This window comes from Chiloscyllium punctatum, chromosome 23 (genome assembly GCF_047496795.1).
Source record: "Chiloscyllium punctatum isolate Juve2018m chromosome 23, sChiPun1.3, whole genome shotgun sequence".
Lineage (NCBI taxonomy): Eukaryota > Metazoa > Chordata > Chondrichthyes > Orectolobiformes > Hemiscylliidae > Chiloscyllium > Chiloscyllium punctatum.
This window is the reverse complement of record NC_092761.1, coordinates 87,475,636-87,495,255: the sequence shown is the minus strand read 5'-3', so window position 1 is coordinate 87,495,255 and position 19,620 is coordinate 87,475,636. Positions and strand designations below refer to the sequence as shown.

At 39.8% G+C, this 19,620-nt stretch overlaps 2 protein-coding genes across 2 annotated transcripts in view; both read left to right on the top strand.

The window, feature by feature from the left end:
• ube4a (ubiquitination factor E4A (UFD2 homolog, yeast)) overlaps positions 1-5,742 on the top strand; it is a 57,351-nt gene extending 51,609 nt beyond the window's left edge. Inside the window, exons 19-20 of the mRNA XM_072593407.1 lie at positions 1,112-1,269; positions 1,621-5,742. Coding sequence (XP_072449508.1) covers positions 1,112-1,269; positions 1,621-1,759 — 297 coding nt within the window. The 3' untranslated portion in view covers positions 1,760-5,742. The remainder of the gene's footprint in view (positions 1-1,111; positions 1,270-1,620) is intronic.
• A 4,751-nt stretch (positions 5,743-10,493) lies between these two features.
• On the top strand, positions 10,494-15,827 carry atp5l (ATP synthase, H+ transporting, mitochondrial F0 complex, subunit g). Its single transcript, XM_072593406.1, has 3 exons — positions 10,494-10,643; positions 11,339-11,499; positions 15,644-15,827. The coding sequence occupies exons 1-3, from the start codon at positions 10,580-10,582 to the stop codon at positions 15,740-15,742; spliced, it is 324 nt and encodes a 107-aa protein (XP_072449507.1). The 5' UTR covers positions 10,494-10,579; the 3' UTR covers positions 15,743-15,827.
• The last annotated feature ends 3,793 nt before the right edge of the window (positions 15,828-19,620 follow it).

The window sequence follows — 19,620 nt, the reverse complement described above, 5'->3', positions numbered from 1 at the left end:
AGTCTTCCGGCACCTCACCCTTGTCTATCGATGATACAAATATCTCAGCAAGAGGCCCAGCAATCACTTCCCTAGCTTTCCACAGAGTTCTAGAGAATACCTGATCAGGTCCTGGGGATTTATCCACCTTTATGCCTTTCAAGACATCCAGCGCTTCCTCCTCTGTAATCTGGACGTTTTTTCAAGATGTCACCATCTACTTATCCACATTCTGTATCTTCCATGTCCTTCTCCATAGTAAACACTAATGCAAAATACTTGTTTGGTATCTCCCCCATCTCCTGCGGCTCCACACAAAGGCTGCCTTGCTGATCTTTGAGGTGCCCTATTCTCTCCCTAGTTATCCTTTTGTCCTTAATGCATTTGTAAAAACCCTTTAGGTTCTCCTTAACCCTATTTGCCAAAGCTGTTTCATGTCCCTTTCCTGCCCTCCTGATTTCCCTCTTAAGTATACTCCTATTGCCTTTATGCTCTTCTAAGAATTCACTTGATCTCTCCTGTCTGTATATGACATGTGCTTCCTTCTTTTTCTTAACCAAACCCTCAATTTCACTGGTCTTCCTGCTTTAGTAAATGGATACCAGCAGTATGTAATGGGTAATTCCTTGACTTTACTGCCACTGAGTAACAATGGCACAGAAATTTACAGAGGGCACAATGTCTGAATGAAAGAGCATTTTACAGGCCTCATTGACATTACTATGAGAATCTGTATTACCAGCCCCACCATGGTATACTTGCATCAGGACTCAGCTTCAAATTTTCACCCCACAAATTAATATCTTACTTACCAGTACTTTATAACTGTGTGCAAGGGGTCAAACAAGCAGTACAAGCTGTGTTTAAGGCGGTGTTTAAGATGCACTCACTCTGTGTCACATGCTAATAGTATTTCAAAGTCACAGCCACTTCTGCTTGATTTCACTATTTGGGATTTTTTGAGGCTTTAAAGTCCATAGACATCAACACCTTTGGTAAGTCTTTCCTCGATGTCGCTAGGTGTGGAGCTCCAAATGAAGTTATCTTTGAGCAGTGCCTTAGTGCATGACTATTGCCTACTGTTTATGATGCCATTCTTGACCGCGGCTAACACTGATGCTCTGCCAATCAGTCTTTTGCAGACCTGCAACAGCAGGAAGAGGAAACATTCGTTGATGCACCAGATGAATTCCTGGATCCAATAATGAGCACAGTGATGACTGATCCGGTTATACTGCCCTCCTCCCGGGTGACAGTTGACCGGTCAACCATAGCTAGGCATCTCCTCAGGTATGACATTTGGGTGCAAAGAAGAAAGTAAACTGCAGCACTCACAGTCTGCAGTTGAAGTACATTCGACTGGCGAACACTCGCTCTTATGAATGAGACCCCATATGGGAGTGTATAGGTATTACTTTTAAAGATCTGCCACGTGAATGTTTGCTAGTATTTATGAACAGCTGTTTTGTTCAGTCTTGCGTACAGATCATCTTATGAAAATACTCGAATGGAACTTGTTCACAACCCAGGGGCTGCCTATATATCACTGATGGCAGTGAATATCATTGGCATTGTTTACTGTCTTTGTATTGTAAATCCACCCACATCACTAATTCCGACTTCTGTTCTGCTTTGCTTCAGTGACCAGACCGACCCATTCAATCGTAGTCCACTCACAATGGATCAGATCAAAGCAAACTCAGAAATGCGAGAGAAAATTCAGCAGTGGTTGGCAGAAAGGAAACGACAGAAGGATCAAAATGGGCAGATCTACGAGTGAAAACCAGAAACAGCAAACAGAGAATATATGGGACATTCACTGCTGTCTATATGTGCCTGCTGTGGCAGACTATCTTAATGGCAGGGACTCTATCTTAATGGCATATCTTAATTCATCATTGCAATCCCTGTTCATTATCGAACAAAGTAATGGAATGCTATTGTTGTAACTGTGCAGGAAGTTGGTCCAGCACAGTCCCATTTTTGCTCTTAAGCAGCCAGCTGCCAACGTTAGCACCTTGAATTCAGTACATTCTTACTTATGTAGCTGATTGACAGTTTGAATTGAGAAGATCTGTTAAAATAAGTCTACTGAGTGAGGGAGTCACAATGAACCACTGCATATTTTAAAGTTGGTAAATGTTTAGTGGCTTTGAAATTGTGTTGTGCTGTATTAAGATGCAAGCACTTCACCTGTTTGGACAAAGTTCCATTTTGCTGCTGTTTTAGCGGATGCCTTAATGTGCTTATTCTAAATGGCTTAAAAACTTCACCTAAATGGCAGATAAAGAAATTTGGTACACTACTGTAGCACAGCATAATTCCCAAAGCTGGGGTTTTCATTGTAAAACTCTCAGAACCACCTTTTAAAGGCACTGACTGGGCACTATTTGCTAATTCAGCTATCTGGCTAAAATGACTTGAAAGGTTCTGTGTGAAATTGGAAACAGCTAATGTGTTGCTGATCTGAGACGCAGATGTGTTGGTGCGCAAAGTCCCTGTAATCATTATGCATGCACCAAGACCAGAACCATTGTGTTATTGCAATGACACTACTCGGCAATGAGTACTAAACAGAAAAATGGTAACTTCTGTTGTGTCACTAATTCTGTATTGAATCTTGCATGCCAGAAGCGTGCATAGTGAAGCTTCTGAAATGTCTGGTCCATTAAGATTTCTATAGGTGCTATTCACAACGCCAGTTGTGACAGGGAGACCTGCAAATGTTGATATTTTCCAATACATCTGCAAGTATTGCCACACCCTTGGGAGCCAAGATCCCTTCTCCCATTGTCTGTTAGTGACATCAAGGAAACCAGAACATTAGAGGAGAGATTTTACTTTTTGTTTTACATAACAACGATAGAGCTGGTATGTAAGTCCAGAAACAGATGTACAGGATACAGAGTAGCATTCTTAGCAACAGCAACAGCACCAAAAGCTGTGCTTTAGCCTCTCACAAGTCAGTGATTTTTATACAACCCCTAGAATCTTGGATATCTGATTAGATATCTAATGTGCTGAAACAGAAGACTCTAAACAATTTATGTTGGCTATTTTTGCCTTACAAGGAGTATTGTAGATTTTTTTTCTTGAATTCCCAAAGACTGCACAACAAAAAGCAAAGGCTTACTGTGTGTCTATAACAGAATTTCAACAGTCTTATAGAAAGCACTGTCCATGTGCAACAGTATGATTTTTGAAGATCTTTGTTTCTTTTTCTCTATCTTTCTCCTCCAAGATAGTACAATCTTTTAGGTCAGTATCAGTCAATACTTGCCTGTATTTCTGAATCTTAGGTTCACTGGCAGCCTGTTTTTCCTAATGCAGCTGAGAATAGATATCAGATTAAGCATTGTGTAGGTTTGAACTGGGGTGATCAAACAATACTTGTACAGGCGTGATGTAAAATATGATGTCAGGGATAAGGACACCCAGGTTTATGGAAATCAGTAGTCATTTGACAATTAAAAACTTGAGTATTACTTTAAGGGGACACATTTGTCAAAGCTTTTCTCTTGTACTCATCAAGACAATTCAGAAGAAATTCCAAAGTAAAGGGAAAACAACAGTATAATCAGAATGATTAGTTGGAAAATGAGTTCTAATTTGTTGTGGTGTTGACTGTGAAGAATATACCAGTTAATGATTGACATTTAATTATTGTGCTTTGTTTTAAACAAGGCAGGTGGATTCTGATTGACTTAAGAAAGGAACCAGAGAATGACTGTCACTTACTTTGTTGTATTGAAACAGGTTTAGTGTGTGGTTTGTGCACCTTCTTTCAGTCTACAAAGGACAGGCTCCTCTGCATTACCAGCTGCAGATTCCAGTATATACTGTATTGCTGTACTGCGAGCCCAACTAGCTCTGTTCTTTATCGATGAAGAGAACAGCAACCCACACTGCTTCTGTTTTAGAGCAACAAAATACATGACTGCCATTCTCTGGTTCATTTCTCAGGGCAATGCCTTGACCAATCAGAGTCAACCTGCCTTGTTTAAAATTTAAGTAAAGCTTTAGTTGGTAAAGAAGTGTCAGTCATCATTAAATGGTATATTCCCCATGGTAATGCCTAAACCAATCAGAGTCTACGTGCTGACCAATCAGCACCTTTCTCCCACACAATATAAATGTTGTTTTCCCTTTCCTTTGGTATTTCTTGCCAATTGTCCTGATGAGTGCAAGGTGAAAGCTTTAACAAAGTATCTTTCTTTTCAGCAATACTTAAGTTGATGGAAACTAGTAAATGGTAGCAATTAGAAAGTATTTTAAAACTGTGAGGATAAGCTGTTGCTTTATTTTTCAGGTGGCAGTGACTCAGGGGATATTCCATGAGCAGTGAATCTAAAGGAATGGTAATAGGCATTTCATGTATTCAGTGTTCTTCTGTCTTCCGAAATGTGCTGTAGTTTTTTAACTTGATGAGAGTGCCATCAAATAGTAGCACTTGCAACAAAACATTTCTTTTAATAAAATAAGTTTTTGAATAACTGGTACTTGACTGGTGTCCAGTGCAGTTTGAGGCAGAGTAATGTTTCTGATTTCTGGCAGGTTTCAAAAACCTTGGACCCTATCTTGTTATTTGAACTTTCAAGTGAGGCCATTTGCATTAACTTTAAGTTTGTTTCCTTTGGAAAGTGTCAATTTCTTGTACACTCTTGTGTTGGCACCTTTAAATCCAGTGCCTTGACGATTGGCCTCTGGTCCCATTTACTTGGAACGCAGGACTCTCCAAATCTCTGAACCATTTAAGGAACGTTATTGGGAACTTTCCTTCAGCCCTTCCTTTGTGTCGATCAAAAAGCTTTGTCTCCTGTTTTTCTACAGATATTTGCAGAAAGATGCTAATTGGTGGAAATGGAAGAGGAATAGAAATTAATTGTTTAATTTGCTGCTCTTTTCAGCTGCAGAGGAACTAAATGGTGGACTAAGAGATTACCTTTACTATCTTGTCAAAGTGAACAATCACATTTTATTCTTTCCCAACTGGAACAGCACTGCTGTAATATTGAAGCAATGCAGTTGAAATTAGTACTGACAACTTAATCAACAAGCTAACTAGACATGAAACCCTTTTCCATCTACCATTTAAAGCTTTGTGCTGTGTACCTCCATGGTATCACACTGTGACAGTGGATGTTAAACATTTTTTTAATATGATCCAAGAACATTGCATTGACCTCCTTGACTTGTACTGGAAATGTTTGATTTCTCCTTGTTTGGAACTGCAAGACTTGAACACTTGTAAAGAATGTTTTAAAGGAAGTTTATTCACAAATTATAAGAAGTTACTTGTTTTGAAGGTCTGAAATTCATGGAATTTCAGCTAAACATATTTTCACCTCTCCTCTTTGTTAACCATCCTGGCTGTCCAGCAAGTCTGGCACCCCTATAGCCTTGACATGATGCTGAATGAGGGAATTAAAGCTCCAAAGTGTGACTTCAAATTACTTAGCTACATTGGTGTCTAGGTTTTGCTATCCTATCTCTCCCATAAAGGCTGACAGGACAGGCTGTGTGCAGGAGTCTGCTGGGCACCACCTTCGTTATTCAAAAGAGAAAAAGCTATTGATTCAGCACCTCAGTAAATCTTGAAACCAGTCTTGGTTCCTTTGCACATGTTGGGATGCATGCAAGGAGATGTTTATATTTTGCTTCTGTACTTAGAATTCATAAATTGAAGCCAGTGTACATTTAAAAAATATTCAAGATTAAAAATACAAAGGAGATCAATATTATCTCTTTTTATATAAAAGAAAAGCTGGTTTTCTTTGTGCTTCTTTACTGATTCTTCTCCTCCTCACCCCAAGCACCATTCACCCCCTTCACTAGTCACATTGAGGAAGAGCATGGCATTGCCTTTGCTGGTATTGAAATTAACAGCTGTGAAGGTACGCTGCAGCTGTTGTGTCCTCTCTATCGTAACATCTGTACACAGTGTTCCTCTTCCATTGGGGAAACCATTCCACAATTAGATTGTTGAAACCTACCATGGATGAGAGAGCTTCAAGCATTTGAAACATGGTGTGTCTCTTGCCACATCTGATTTCCTGGGGGAGTATGACATTGGATGGACAATGACCTACTTACATGCTGTGCTAGGTTTTATTCTTTTGACATATCTTCATTAACAAGCTTTAGGTTCACCAGGAACCCACCCATTATTTATTAGATTTTCTTTAAAACAGTCTTTTGAGTAGCTAGATACAATGTGGAGCACTTCAAACTTTTTCAACAGTTCCTCAACCTTCAAGCAAGTAAAACTGTTAATATAGCTAGTTATTTATTACTGCACTTGTTGCTTTACATTTCATTGTTATTTTGTGTTAAGCACACTGTTGATACTACAGTTGTTGATCTTGAGGAAGAACACGCAAAAGATTTTTGCAAAGTGAAGAATTAACTTTATGCAAAGGTGATCAGATTTCAAGACACATGGGCATGCTGCAGCTGAAAAACGGTCAAACATATTATTGACTAGTGTGAGAAACTAGATTTATGACAAAAGGATCCCTGTACTTTCCCTAGTGTAGTTTAATCAATAACAGGTGACTTCAGCCCTGCAGCATTAGGCAATCACAAATGTCTTAAAGTTAATAGGAAGCTTTTTTGTATATTTGTTTCTTTAATCTCTGCCCCCTTTCCATAAAAGTGGGAATAGTGTAACCAACTTAATGTCCCAATACCCCACCCTCACAACTTATACCCCTATACACCAAGCTTGAAGTCAGTTCACTCTGTACTTGTGGGCTTGAAGGGCTGGGGTGCCAATTTATCTGTGGTCGCTTGTTTAAAATGTTGGATTAAGTACATGTTTGTGCTTCTCTTCCCCAATCTCATTTCTGTTGGATTAAAACTGGGAGAGGTGCATTGGACAATTGCCTATTTAATAAAATCAAAATTTTATTTCTAGACTATTCACAGCCATTGAGGTGTCCTAAGTGGTGCATTTTTTTTTACTTGAACATTCCTCAAGGGGTTTGTTGTATAAAACGTGGATATGTGTTAATAAATAGGGAGTGATGGCCCTCAACTTCTTTAAGCTGGTGTAAACTTGCAGTGAAGCAGCATGTGGACTCTGTTGTTGCTTCACTTTACTGTAATTTTCTTTTTCTGAAGCTACTCTTGAACTTTATGATACTTTGGACATGTCCTGTGTAATCCAAGCACTATATCCACTGCTGTGCCAAGTCCTCCTGACTGAGAACAGAGAGAGAAATTGTTTGGAATTCCTTGCTTGCAAGTTACTCTGGCAGAGTGTGGGAATACCCAAATGGTACAAGTGGGAAATTAAATGGGCAAAGTTTCAATGAAAACAGGTTCTACACAGAATATTCTGTAATTTTACATTTAAGAGGTTGTTATCAATAGATGAAATTCTGCCAAATTGTGTTGCTACATGTTGTAGCATGAAGAGGCACAAAGAATTCTCCCAAAAAGTGAATGCAAGCCAACTTGAGATCACTTGCATTCTAGTAAATGACCTGAAGTTGTTCGCTATATATAAAAATCTTGTCTTTCCAAGACACTGCCCCCCCAAATGTCAGCTTTATGACTGTTAAGTAACAAGATTTCCTTCCAAGCATTCTCTCATTTTTTAATCCTAATCAACTGTGATGCGCTTTGTTTGGCACTGAATTTATCCCTTGTACTTAATGAGCTGGCAAAGCATGACACAATTGTATCTGAAGATAGTTCTGACATTTGTCTGGACCTGCAAAAGAGAAGGCTTTAACCGAAAGCAGTTTTTGCTGTAGTTTTAATAGTTATTTACTTATTCTGCAATGGGTCGTGGTTGGATGATCAATGATATGTGTGTAAAAAAGGATTCTTTCTCCAGGTGCACAAGGCCAAGAAAACAAATGGAACCCAAGTTTCCAAAGACAATTAACATTCCATCTTGATTTCTAATGTTTCATCTATTTAACAATCTGGTACAAGAACACCCCTGAAGCACAGATAATCAATCTAGGCTTTGATGTTTGTTAAACTGAATTAAAGTAAAGAATAAATAAATAGTGTTAAGTTCAAAGATCTGATGTGTTTCTTAGATTGACCCATAGCTCTACACCTAAAAAAATGGGTAATTTCCATTCAAAATGGCAAATCCTAACCTCTACAGAAGGCAGTGCTGGAGTGTGTTTTAACTAGTGCCATGTTGTAAACTCATCCTGAATGTGTATTTGGAACTACGGATCGTGCAGCATTTCTCTGAGCTGTGTTTGTCCACCAGACTCTTAGCATAACCATCTTCTCTTATCTATTGAATCACCTGCTTTGGTGCCTTGCATGATTATTCAAAATATAGTTTTCCATGATTAAATGATCAATTCACTGGTTTATGAGAAGAAAATATTTGTTTTACCGACACTGTTCTGAAACAGTGCACAATGCATTAGTTATTACTAACCTTGTAATAATCTTTTTACATAGAAAATAAATATGTTAAAGATAGAAATAATATTAAAATGGCTACTGTGCATTTTTATCCCTATGGATTGGATATAGGAAAGAAAAAGGTAGTGCTTCAAATCCTGATTCCTTGTGGGATTCATACATTCCTCTGTCCCAGTATAAGGAGGGGTGACTATTCACCCTGCATTTGGTGTAGTTTCGACTCTGCAGATTTAATGTAGACTGACATATTGATGCAGTACTGAGGAGGTGCTACACTGTCAGAGGTGCATTATTTCAGGTGAACATTTAAAGATTTCATGGCATGATTCATGAAAGAGGCAGGATTTATCTGGTATTGAAATGTCAATCAAGCAGTTTATTTCTGTGGTACCAATAATATAGAACACACAGCATGGGGAACACTGTTATTTCAATTTCCTCCCCATCTTCCCTGAAAACGTGAACTTGCACTTCAGTCAATAATTTGTCGTTTGCCAAGCTCTGCAGGATTCTCAGAGGTGATAAGAATTGCTGCATAAATGTAGATTCTACCTTCACCTCGTGAAATGTGGATCAGTTTGTGTTGATATCTGTCGAATATCTTTCCCAGTGATCTTCCTTCATGTGAAGCTAAAAACATTTGCAATATAAAATGTATATATTTGATTCAACTGGGTCCATGCTTATATCTTAGGCGAAAACGAGGACTGCAGATGCTGGAAATTAGAGTCAAGATTAAAATGGTGCTGGAAAAGCACAGCAGGTCAGGCAGCATCCGAGGAGCAGGAAAATCAATGCTTCAGGCATAAGCCCATGCTTATGTCTTGCCCAATTTGTACCTCCCCTCATCCTTCTAACTGTACATATGTAATATTCAATCCCAGAAAATCTAATCCTGGACATGTGCCTTCAGCTGCACATTTCAGATTAAAAGACGCATTAGATGTGTCTTAATTTATAAGATGCTTGACAGCCTGATTATGCAACCCCAAGTTAATTCAATCCTATACCTTAACAACTTGGCAGCCAGTGAGGGACTCCTGCCAGTGGTTTGACATCAGCGCAGGATTTCACGGTGGTATAGCAGGGGGGCTTGAACTTTGGCCTCTGCTGATTTGCACACTCTTCCACCAAGAGTGGGTGAATAGTAGCTAGCAACAGGAATCCAAGGACACTAACCAGAGGAACTCCTGGAATGATGTCTTAGACAACTGATCTCCAATCAACACAACCATCTTTTATGTGTTATGTATGACTCCAACTGGCAGAGGTTTCCTCCTGATTCCTATTGACTTCAGAAATGTAGAAACACGATAAGCCATTCGGCCCTTCAAATCTGCTATGTCTCTAGTTTTGCTAGGACTCATTGATGCCACATGCAGTCAAATACAGTCTTAATATCAAGGCCAGTCACTCTTATCTCACCTCTGGAATTTAGCTCTTTTGTCCATGTTTGAACCAAGGCTGGAATGATATCAGGAGCTGAGCGGCTCTGGCAGAATTCAAATTGGGCATGTGTGAGAAGATTATTGCTAAATAAGTACTGTTGATGACACCTTCCACCCATCACTTTACTGATGATTTAGAGTGGGCTGATGGGGCAGTAATCGTGTGTTGGATTTGTCCATTTTATTTGTATAAATATACCTACATTGTTAGCTAAATACCAGTCTTGTAGCTGTACTGGAACTGTTTGGCCAGCAATGTGACAAACTCTGGAGTAGATGTCTTCAGTGCTATTGCTGGAATATTGTCAGGACCCATTGCCTTTGCAATATCCAGTACCTCCGCCTGTTTCTTGATATCACATTGAATTGAATTTAAAACAGATTAGGATTAAAATATTTAGAATTGCATTTAAATTTATTTAAATTTACTTAAACATCTCCTTAATGTCATTTAACTCATTTTATTTAAAGTTGTAAAGGAATTTTAATTTATTTTAGTTATACTGAAGTTTTAAAGTGTTGAATCGTGTTTAAAGTAATATTTAAAGTGACATTTATCTGTTTAATTATGTTCACTGGGAGTTGTACTGTATTGAGTAGGAAGTTGAACAGTGCTAAATGGGATAGGTGTCTATAAAGCTGCCTGCTCAGTAATGCTTGGAGGACCCCGGGTGGATATTGTGGAGTCAGGCAGTGAGCTGGGCTGCTGCAGCCGGGGTCCTGGTGGTTGTCCGGACGGTGACATTGGGAAGATGGCGGACGCGGCTCGGCGGCTAGTGCAGAACCTGGTGACCCGGGGCCCGAAAGTCGCCCTCGGTAACTACCCGCGCGTCCCGTCCCTCTCTTCTCCCTCCCCCCACCCCCCGGAGCTGGAATTATGATCACAGCAAAAGGGGCACACTGTCTCCTCTCCCCATCATCACTGTCTCCCCCTCCCTCTCTTTCCCTCCCTCCCCCCCCTCACTTTCCCTCCCTCCCCCCCCCCCACTTTCCCTCCCTCCCCCCCCCCTCACTTTCCCTCCCTCCCCCCCCCCTCACTTTCCCTCCCTCCCCCCCCCCCTCACTTTCCCTCCTCCCCCCCCCTCACTTTCCCTCCCCCCCCCTCACTTTCCCTCCCTCCCCCTCACTTTCCCTCTCTCCCCCCTCACTTCCCCCCCCCCGACCCCCCTCCTCCCCCCTCCCCCCCTCCCCCCCCCCCGACCCCACCTCCCCCCCCACCCCACCCCACCCCACCCCAATCCCTCTCAGTGGCAGTGACTGGAGAGTGAACATTTTCAGGTCAGGATTCTTCCTCAGATCTAGAAGGTCATCCACTTTGAATATTCACCCTCTCCGCAAATGCTCTCTGACCGACTGAGTGTTTTCTGGCCTTTATGTCATGTCTGGTGTTTATTTCAGTATTTGTAGCTTTTTGCCATTTCCATTTATATTCTGGGTGTATATTCTCTTATTTTATCCGATCAGTGATGTTGTACATGCACTTCTCTTTTTCTTCCCCCACCCCACCCCAGCTGCTGCTAATTACTCTAAGCCTCGTCTAGCTACCTTCTGGAAATATGCCCGCGTGGAACTGACTCCTCCAACGCCTAAAGAAATCCCAGTGGCTGTTGAAAGCTTGAAGGGTTTAATCGCATCATTTAAGGCGGGGGCTTACAAACATGTAACTGTAAAGGTAAGACATTCGGAAAATTTGGGAAATACGTGGGCCAAGAGTGAACTTAACTGGAGATTTAGATTTTCATTTTGTTTGTGTCCAGTTTGTGTACTTAATAAGGAAAGCATGCATTTGTTGCAGTGAAGTCATCTTTTCCTTATCTGGTTGGCTTATTCAATATTAGTTCAGAAAATATATCTAATATCCAACAGTCCATTATCTTGTAACCTCTTAAATCATTGGTTTCTAATGCTATGCAGTAAAACCATCTTGAGATTCCAAGTCAATAATTGTTGCTCTTAAAATTGATTTGAAGCTTTTCAATCTTCAGTAAGTTGCATGAATGTAAAACTGACTTTTGCCTTTTGCCTGGCCATTTGGTTGTCAACTGCCCAAGTAGAATTAATCTATTTATTCTGCTGAGAACCACTGAATTATTTCTCAGCCAGAAGCCACAGGCAGTAAGGGCAATGGTAGAGTAGTGATAATGTTACTGGATTGGTCGTCCGGAGACCCGCTATCAGTATGCCCTGAATGTTCTTTGCGGCTGTGTGTTGCAGTGATTTTTGGAAGTAAAGTCAATGGCCTGATTGGAGGGCCAATGCCAATTGCAGAATGTTGTGGAGCTAAGAGGGAGTGTTGCCTAGAAGGTGCATTAGGAGACCAGAGTTCAAATCCTACTCTGACCACCTGTGGAATTTAAATTCAATTAATCTTTAAAAATCTGATAATGAAGCTAGTGTTAAAAAATTATTTAAAAAGAAAGGCATCTTGTTCACTAATGTCCTTCAGGGAAGGACATCTGCCATCCTATTCAGTCTGGCTTACATGTGACTGCTCTCTGAAATAACTTAGTTCAAAGGCAACCAATATTGGCCTTGCCAGTGTCCACATGTTATGAAAGAATAAAGTTTGCTCCATTCTTTCTCTCCTCTTGCCTCAAGGCATGAGACAAAGGGAGTAACATGTTTTCTCTGAATATTTTTCCTCTTGAAGTGCAGATGGAAACTTAGCATAAAAATAAATATCAACCCTGTTCTTAAAAACAAGAATAGCAACATAGGAGCAGATGTAGGCCAACCAGGCGATTGAGCCTTCATTATTTAATGTAATTTGACTGATCAAACTCTCTTAATGCCTTTTACCCACACTATCCCCACAAGCGTTTATGCCATCGGTAATCAGAAATCTACCAGACTCTCTACTTTAAACATTGTGACTATGTTTCCACAGTCCTCTGGGGTAGAGAAATCGCAATATTTGCAGCTGAGTAAAAGGATTACTCCTGATCTCCGTCCTAAATAACATTTTCCTTTGAAATTTTGTCCCCAGTTCTAGATTCTTTGACTAGAGTAAACATCTTACCAGCATCTACTGTCTATCCCTTTGTGTACTCAGCTGTGGAGAGAAATAGTTAATATTACTTTTAAATTTATAACTTTTTATCTATCAATAGATGCTGATGAGCATTTCCAGCAGCTTTTGTTTACATTTTCCACTATCCATAGGGATCTGTTTTAGTATTAGTTCTAATTTCCCTGACTTTTTTTATCTGGAATAAATTTGCATGCATCACTTTTCTGCTGTGTTCACTTTATCCGAAAATTTGTTTTAGGAAAGTGGCCACAAGGATCAGTGCGATGTTCACTGCATATTGTCATTTTTGTAAATGATTTGGATGAGAATATGGGAGGTATGGTTACTAAGTTTGCAGATAACACTAAAATTGATGTAGTGTACAGTGTAGTAGGTTACTGAAAAACAACGGGACCTTGATCAGTTGGCTCCAGGAGTGGCCAATGGAGTTTGTTAGACAAATGTGAGGCATTTTGGATTGGCAAATCAAGGCAGGACTTATAATTTATTGGTAAGGTTCTGGGAAGCGTTGTTGAACAATGAGGCCTTGGCGTGCAAGTCCATAGTTCCTTGAAACTGGAGTCTCAGGTAGACAGGCTAGTGAAGAATGTGTTTGGTGTGCTTGCCTTTGTTGGTCAGCGGATTGAGTATAGGAGTTGGGAGGTCATATTGTGGCTGTACAGGACATTAGTGAGATCTCTTTAAGAATACTGATTTCAGTTCTCGTCTCCCTGCTATAGGAAGGATGTTGTGAAATTTGAAAGGGTTCAGAAAAGATTTACAAGGATGTTGCCAGGGTTGGACTGTTTAAGCTATAGGGAGAGGCTAAATAAGTTGTGACTATCCTCCATGGAGCAACGAAAGTTGAGGTGTGACCGTAGAGGTTTATAAAATCATGAGGGGCATGGATAGGGTGAATAGCCAAGGTCTTTACTCCAGGATAATGAAGACCAAAACTAGAGGGATAGGTTTAAGGTGGGAGAGGAAAGATTTAAAAGGGACCTAAGGGGCAACTTCATGCGGAATGTGGTGCATGTATGAAATGAACTGTCAGAGAAAGTGGTGGAGGCTGGTACAAAAGACATCTGGATGGGTGCGTACGTAGGAAGGATTCAGAGGGATATAGGCCAAATTCTGGCAAATGGGACTAGATTAATTTAGGATATCTATTCGCATGGAGGAGTTGGACCAAAGGGTCTATTTCCATGATGTGCATCTTTATGACTAATTCCTCATTAAATTTCTTGCATTTCTTAGCCCAGATAATATGCTACTGCTGTATTTTGCTGTGGTGCATGATTTCCGTGGATTATGTTGAGAAAGATGGTCTCTGCTGTGGTACTAGTAAGGGTATGACCCTCTGGGTTAGAAGGTCTGCTCCATTCTTCCTTCCTAAACCCCACCAAAATCATCAGGAAGGCTTTGCGGGCACTTCAAGCTGTCATCTAGAAACTGGACTTACTGATGTCTCTAGAATATTTCTCCTTTAAGGCAGTCGACAGGATTGCACTTCACTGTGTTCTTTGTAATCTGGGTTTCCAGTTGCTACACAGGGATGTAGCAACTAATTAACTTTGCTGTTAATTTAGTTGCATTTCATTAATTCCCTCCTAGTTGTGTTTTTGGTCAAATGGATGTATTCCAGGCAGAATGAGTGGAACACTGTTATACAGAGGAACCTCGATTATCCAGCATTCGATTCTGATTATCCGGCAAGATCACAGTGTCCCAATGACTGTTATCTGGCATTTGATTATCCAGAATTCGATTAACTGATCGCAATACTGCCTGTCCGTGTCCTTCGGATAATTGAGGTTCCTCTCTATTTATCTGTGATGTAAGCAAAACCTTTTGAGGGAACTAATGGAAATGGAAACCCTAATGTTTATGAAATGCAATCTTGAAGCTCAGACATTGTGATGTAAGCTTCTTTATTCTTAAAGCTGCCTGACTCTCATCGTTATTCTGACTGGTGTCAATAGTTTTCCCCAAACTTGAGATTAACCTGAGAAAATTGCAGTGACATTCCTTTTCTTTGAGAAGATGATATTTTTCAGAGTTTCTAGTCTCTCATTGTTGTCTCTCTCATTCATATGCAAATAGACTGTGCCATCTGCTCCTGCTGCCTGACTTTGCAGTCCCAGAATGAGATCTGGTTAAATGAACTGTATAAATAGTGATATTTGGATCTCCTCTTGTGTAAGACCATTGAAAGATGACAAATATAGGAGCCTTTGACTTTAGGGTTTTTGAATTTCCTTGCCATGCAGTTCATTGAAGCTTGGGGAGGTGTAGTCAGAACTCATCTTTTTTTGCCCCCCCGCCCCCACTCAGATCTGAGTCAATTAAACATTTTCTAGGGAGGCGAATCTTGCTTTCAGTTTTTTTAATACACACAGCTGTTTTCCCTGATTCTGGGATCCACACATTGCTGAGAAAGACCAGCTGGAGAGAGAATTTACATATGAATTGCGACATTAACAATGAGCAACACAAAGTTTGAGAATGGCATTGAAATCTTTACAGACAATCTTGCGTTGGAAGTCGCAGTAAATGAGAATCCTGTTTAAAGTCAGGATAAATTTTTAAATGTGGATACATTTGGGGATCATGTCAAGAAATTTGATGGAGCTATTTTTTTGAATTAGATGCACTTCAAACTAACTGTCAAAGTCAAGTCTTGTTGCACTCATTCTTTCCTGCCAATTGTAAACCTCCCAAGTTTCTGCTCCCTTATGTTGTGCTTGAGTTTGTAACTGCAAAGCCTAATAACTACCTCCAATTTTATCTTGCCTTCTGTTTGCAGGATGCCCTAAGGAACACACTGGTGGCCACTGAAGTTGTGATGTGGTTTTACATTGGCGAGGTCATTGGTCGACGAAGCTTGATTGGATATAAAGTCTGAACTATGCCCCGTGTTGAACCAGCATTCCATTGTAAATGAATGAAAAATACTTCACATTAAATAAAACCATTATTAGGACTTCGAACACTAGTACTGCCTTTTATTTCACGCATTACACATTTGTGAATCATTTTTATGTTTGTCAACATGAATATTATCTATACTAGGTGTGTTTCCACTTCTGGAACTTGCTGTGAGACTGGCACTATCAGATAAGACACAGCAAAGCTGCCCTTATTTTTCTTTAGCTGTCTCAAAAACCTAATGTAAGTGTTTGCACCCAATACTACATTATTATGATTCTTAAAGCATTTTTTCTTTGAGATTGCATCAAATTATAGATAGTTCTGCTCTAGATTCTCTCTGGATTGGCTTGAGTCTTCCAGGCACATTTCACGAGGCTAGTATATAAAAAGTATTTTTTTTTAACTTGTGACCGTTCAGGTTCAAAATCCAACTCTAGCCTCATGTTAAGTACTGTAGAGGTCTGAATTTTAAAGTCTCTCATTTCTTATTAAAGACTGCAGACCACTGGTGTAAACAAATTTCATACAGTGAACTGCAGGACTTTGTATGTTAATACTGTGATTATTTAACTTCGGGTTATACCTGGTCCAGTTTCTGATATATAATTTCAAAAATAGGTTTCATTGTTCCTTTATATGAGGAAAATATTTTGTGAACATAATTTGTATACATTTGTACATCTAATTGTGCCGTTTGAAAGTTCTAGGAATGGAAAGGAAATAAGAGCATAGATTATCTTTGCACCCTCGCTGCTGGGCGATTTTTAACTGGAGTTGCTAAGAGATCAGGTAAGGATGCTTGTTTTGAGATTGTTGGGATTAGGATGAAAGAATTCTATCATTTTCTATGACAGCATTGTTGGAAGTGCCTCATAAAATGGTATGTTAATTTCCTAATTGCGTTGATTTGGATTTTTAATTCTGTTTGACCAGCGGGACTATCATTATTCACAAGTGTTTGGATCTTTTTGAATGGGAGTGTGTTGCTGGAGTAGGGTAAGAATATTTCTTGCTAAACCATCTGCATCCTGTGACTGAACACCTGTGAATTTCTCTTTCTGTTGGCGATATCGTGTTTTGTTTTTGCTGTTCCAATTAGATAAATGGTCCAAAATAGTGGAGACAAAGCAAGTTCAGAATTAAATATTGGTGATACCAACTTTGGTTTTAAAGGTAGACAGGCAGGAGGCTGGAAGAACACAGCAAGCCAGGCAGCATCAGGAGGTGGAGAAGTCGGCATTTCGGGTGTAACCCCTAGGATATCCGAACATCGACTTCTCCAGGTCCTGAAGCTGCCTGGCTTGCTGTGTTCTTCCAGCCTCCTGCTTGTCTACCTTGGATTCAAGCATCTGTAGGGTCTTTTTTGCCTCTAACCAACTTTGGTTTTAAAAGCCAGTGAATTGCAAGATACAAAGAAATGAAATAAGGAGTTGGATGATATTGAGGTCTTGAGAGATTTCAAGTTGGATGCTGTTTACTGAGTTCTTTGAACATAGCTGAGTGTCTAAGATGTTTTCTGTTTGTGAGCAAAGTTATAAACTTTGTAGAATTATTTACCAAAAGTAATGCAAATTTAGAGGGCCCAAGAAGAACAGGAGAGAGATGGGAGAACAGAAGTGACTGGAATTGATTGGATATTAATGTCAACTAAAATTTATGAACAAAGAATGCCAACAAGTTAAAGTTAAAAGATAATGGATGATTCAAAGGTTGATAGGTGTTAATTGTGTATATTTGAAAGTAGGAACAGCTAGCCCTGGAGTGGAGAGAATGAATAAATCAATAAACTTTTCAAGGAAAAACTTGGTGCCTGCTTCACATTCAAGTTTGAATGCTGATTACATTAAATAGCATTTTTCTAGTATCTTGCCAAGGCAAAGGAGAGAGGAGTTTGACCTTCACATACTCGAGTTTTATAGAGGTCTGTGTTGAGGGAGGCCAGAGTATGTGCACCAATTTTCTTGATGGTGCAAGATTAAAGGATGTTACTGGACTATTGGTGATTTCATCAACGGGGGATGGAAGGTTATTTGCGATCTGCAAAATACACAAACTTAGAAAATAGGAGTGTGAGTAGGCGATACAGTCTTTTGAGTTCTTTGCCTTTCATTATGATCATGGCTAATCATCCAAGTCAATAGTCTGTTCCTGCATTTTCCCCATATCCTTTGATCCCATTATCCCTAAGTGCTTTATCCAACTCCTCGGAACCTTATAAAGTTTTGGCCTTAGTATTTTCTGTGGTAGCATATTCATAAATGAATAAGCAGTCTTTAAAGAAGAGAAAAAGATCCTTTAACCCATTGAAAATTGGGAAGAGAGCCAGATGTGGTGATCAGCAAGTCTGCTGTGAGTGGGTTAGAAGTTGAGTACTGAGGGAAATGGTCTTAGTTTGAAAACAATTATAATTGCAGATACATTAGAAATACAAAATTATGCAGCTTATCTGGAGGAATATAGGAACTTGTCGGACTGTAGGGAAAAAGCAAAGGAGCAGGATTAATAAGAAATCTCGATGAGCAGTATGGTCACCTGTCAGTGTGCCTGATTCTCTGATCAGATTCTGACCATCTTTTTTGCTATGGCATTAGCTGACTAGGTTTTTCCAATCTTCAGATTGATAGAGTTTAATAAGATGAAATTTTATTCTGTAGGGTGTGGTTTAATATCTGAATGATTCTTTCAGAAAGATGATCTATTCACATCTGGGGATGGATACATTATTTGGCTGCAGTGCCTAGCATTGACTCCGTGGTTAGCACTGTTGCCTCTCAGTACCAGGGATCCCGGGTTCAAGTCAATGCAGGGAAATGCAGGATTATAGGGATAGGGTCAATGTGCATTCGGGCCGACTTTCCTGCTTCCACACGATCTGGATTCTATTAAGTACATGCAGAATCCAGGCAATCAATTGTTTGTGCCCTATTTCCCTAAGGCAAGGCGCTATGCTTAGAACTAAATATGGTGCCTTTGGATTAGCTAGCGCTCTAGTTACTATTTTATGTTGACTCCAGTAGCTGCCACTATACTGTGTAACATCAGTTTCATCAAGTGGCTGGTTTATATATCTTGAATACAGTTATCTGATTAAGTACAGTTGCACGGTCCTTGGGCAATGGTGTTAGTTTGCCTCCAAGTGGCGTGCCTTTATGTCATGTGGCAATGGATATGTTACCATTTATAATGAAACAAACTGAGTGTGAATATCATGGAAATGAAGGATCCATCAGACATTAATTGCAACTAACTTGTGTTCAAAGATTATATTCCTCAGGTACTTAAATGTATGGACTAATATAAGCTACTACTTTACCATGGTTTCCAGAGGAGTGTTATGCTTCAAGTGATCCGAGGTAAGATGGAGTATGTGATCTTTATACCATAGGATCACATACTGGGTTAATGATGTTGTCATGAGCATGACTGTTAACGATATACTGACAGAGAGACAACACAATGGTCAATGATTTATAAGAATGTACAGCTGAGTTGATCATGTGCCAGTGCAGAAATCCTTGGTGTACCTAGAGCTTTGACTTAAGTCAGATACATCATACAATCCATCTCTTTTTTTTTGAACTGGAATGCAATTTTGTTCCTCTGACAATAACCTTTGATTTCTCTGCTCTCTTGGGTTTGGTGCATCCTGATGCACCTTCAGATGTCTGGCTTAAATTTAAAAATAAATGCTGTAAAGGGTGGAGGTTACTTTGTACGTCCCTGTCCAAAACAAAAGACTGTTAGATTGACTGACCTTGATCTCCGTTTACTAAATCTGGGTCCAAACTTCTTAATCCTTGGCAGGATCTTGCCATTTACCTTGCTTCAGTTTTCTTTCTTGTTGAAGGGCCT

What these genes read in the sequence shown, in the direction of transcription:
- atp5l (XM_072593406.1), top strand. Translation starts at nt 10,580, where the DNA reads ATGGCGGACGCGGCTCGGCGGCTAGTGCAGAACCTGGTGACCCGGGGC. An exon ending in GGGCCCGAAAGTCGCCCTCG is followed by an intron (nt 10,644 to 11,338) that starts GTAACTACCCGC and finishes ACCCCACCCCAG; the next exon opens with CTGCTGCTAATTACTCTAAG. An exon ending in ACAAACATGTAACTGTAAAG is followed by an intron (nt 11,500 to 15,643) that starts GTAAGACATTCG and finishes TTCTGTTTGCAG; the next exon opens with GATGCCCTAAGGAACACACT.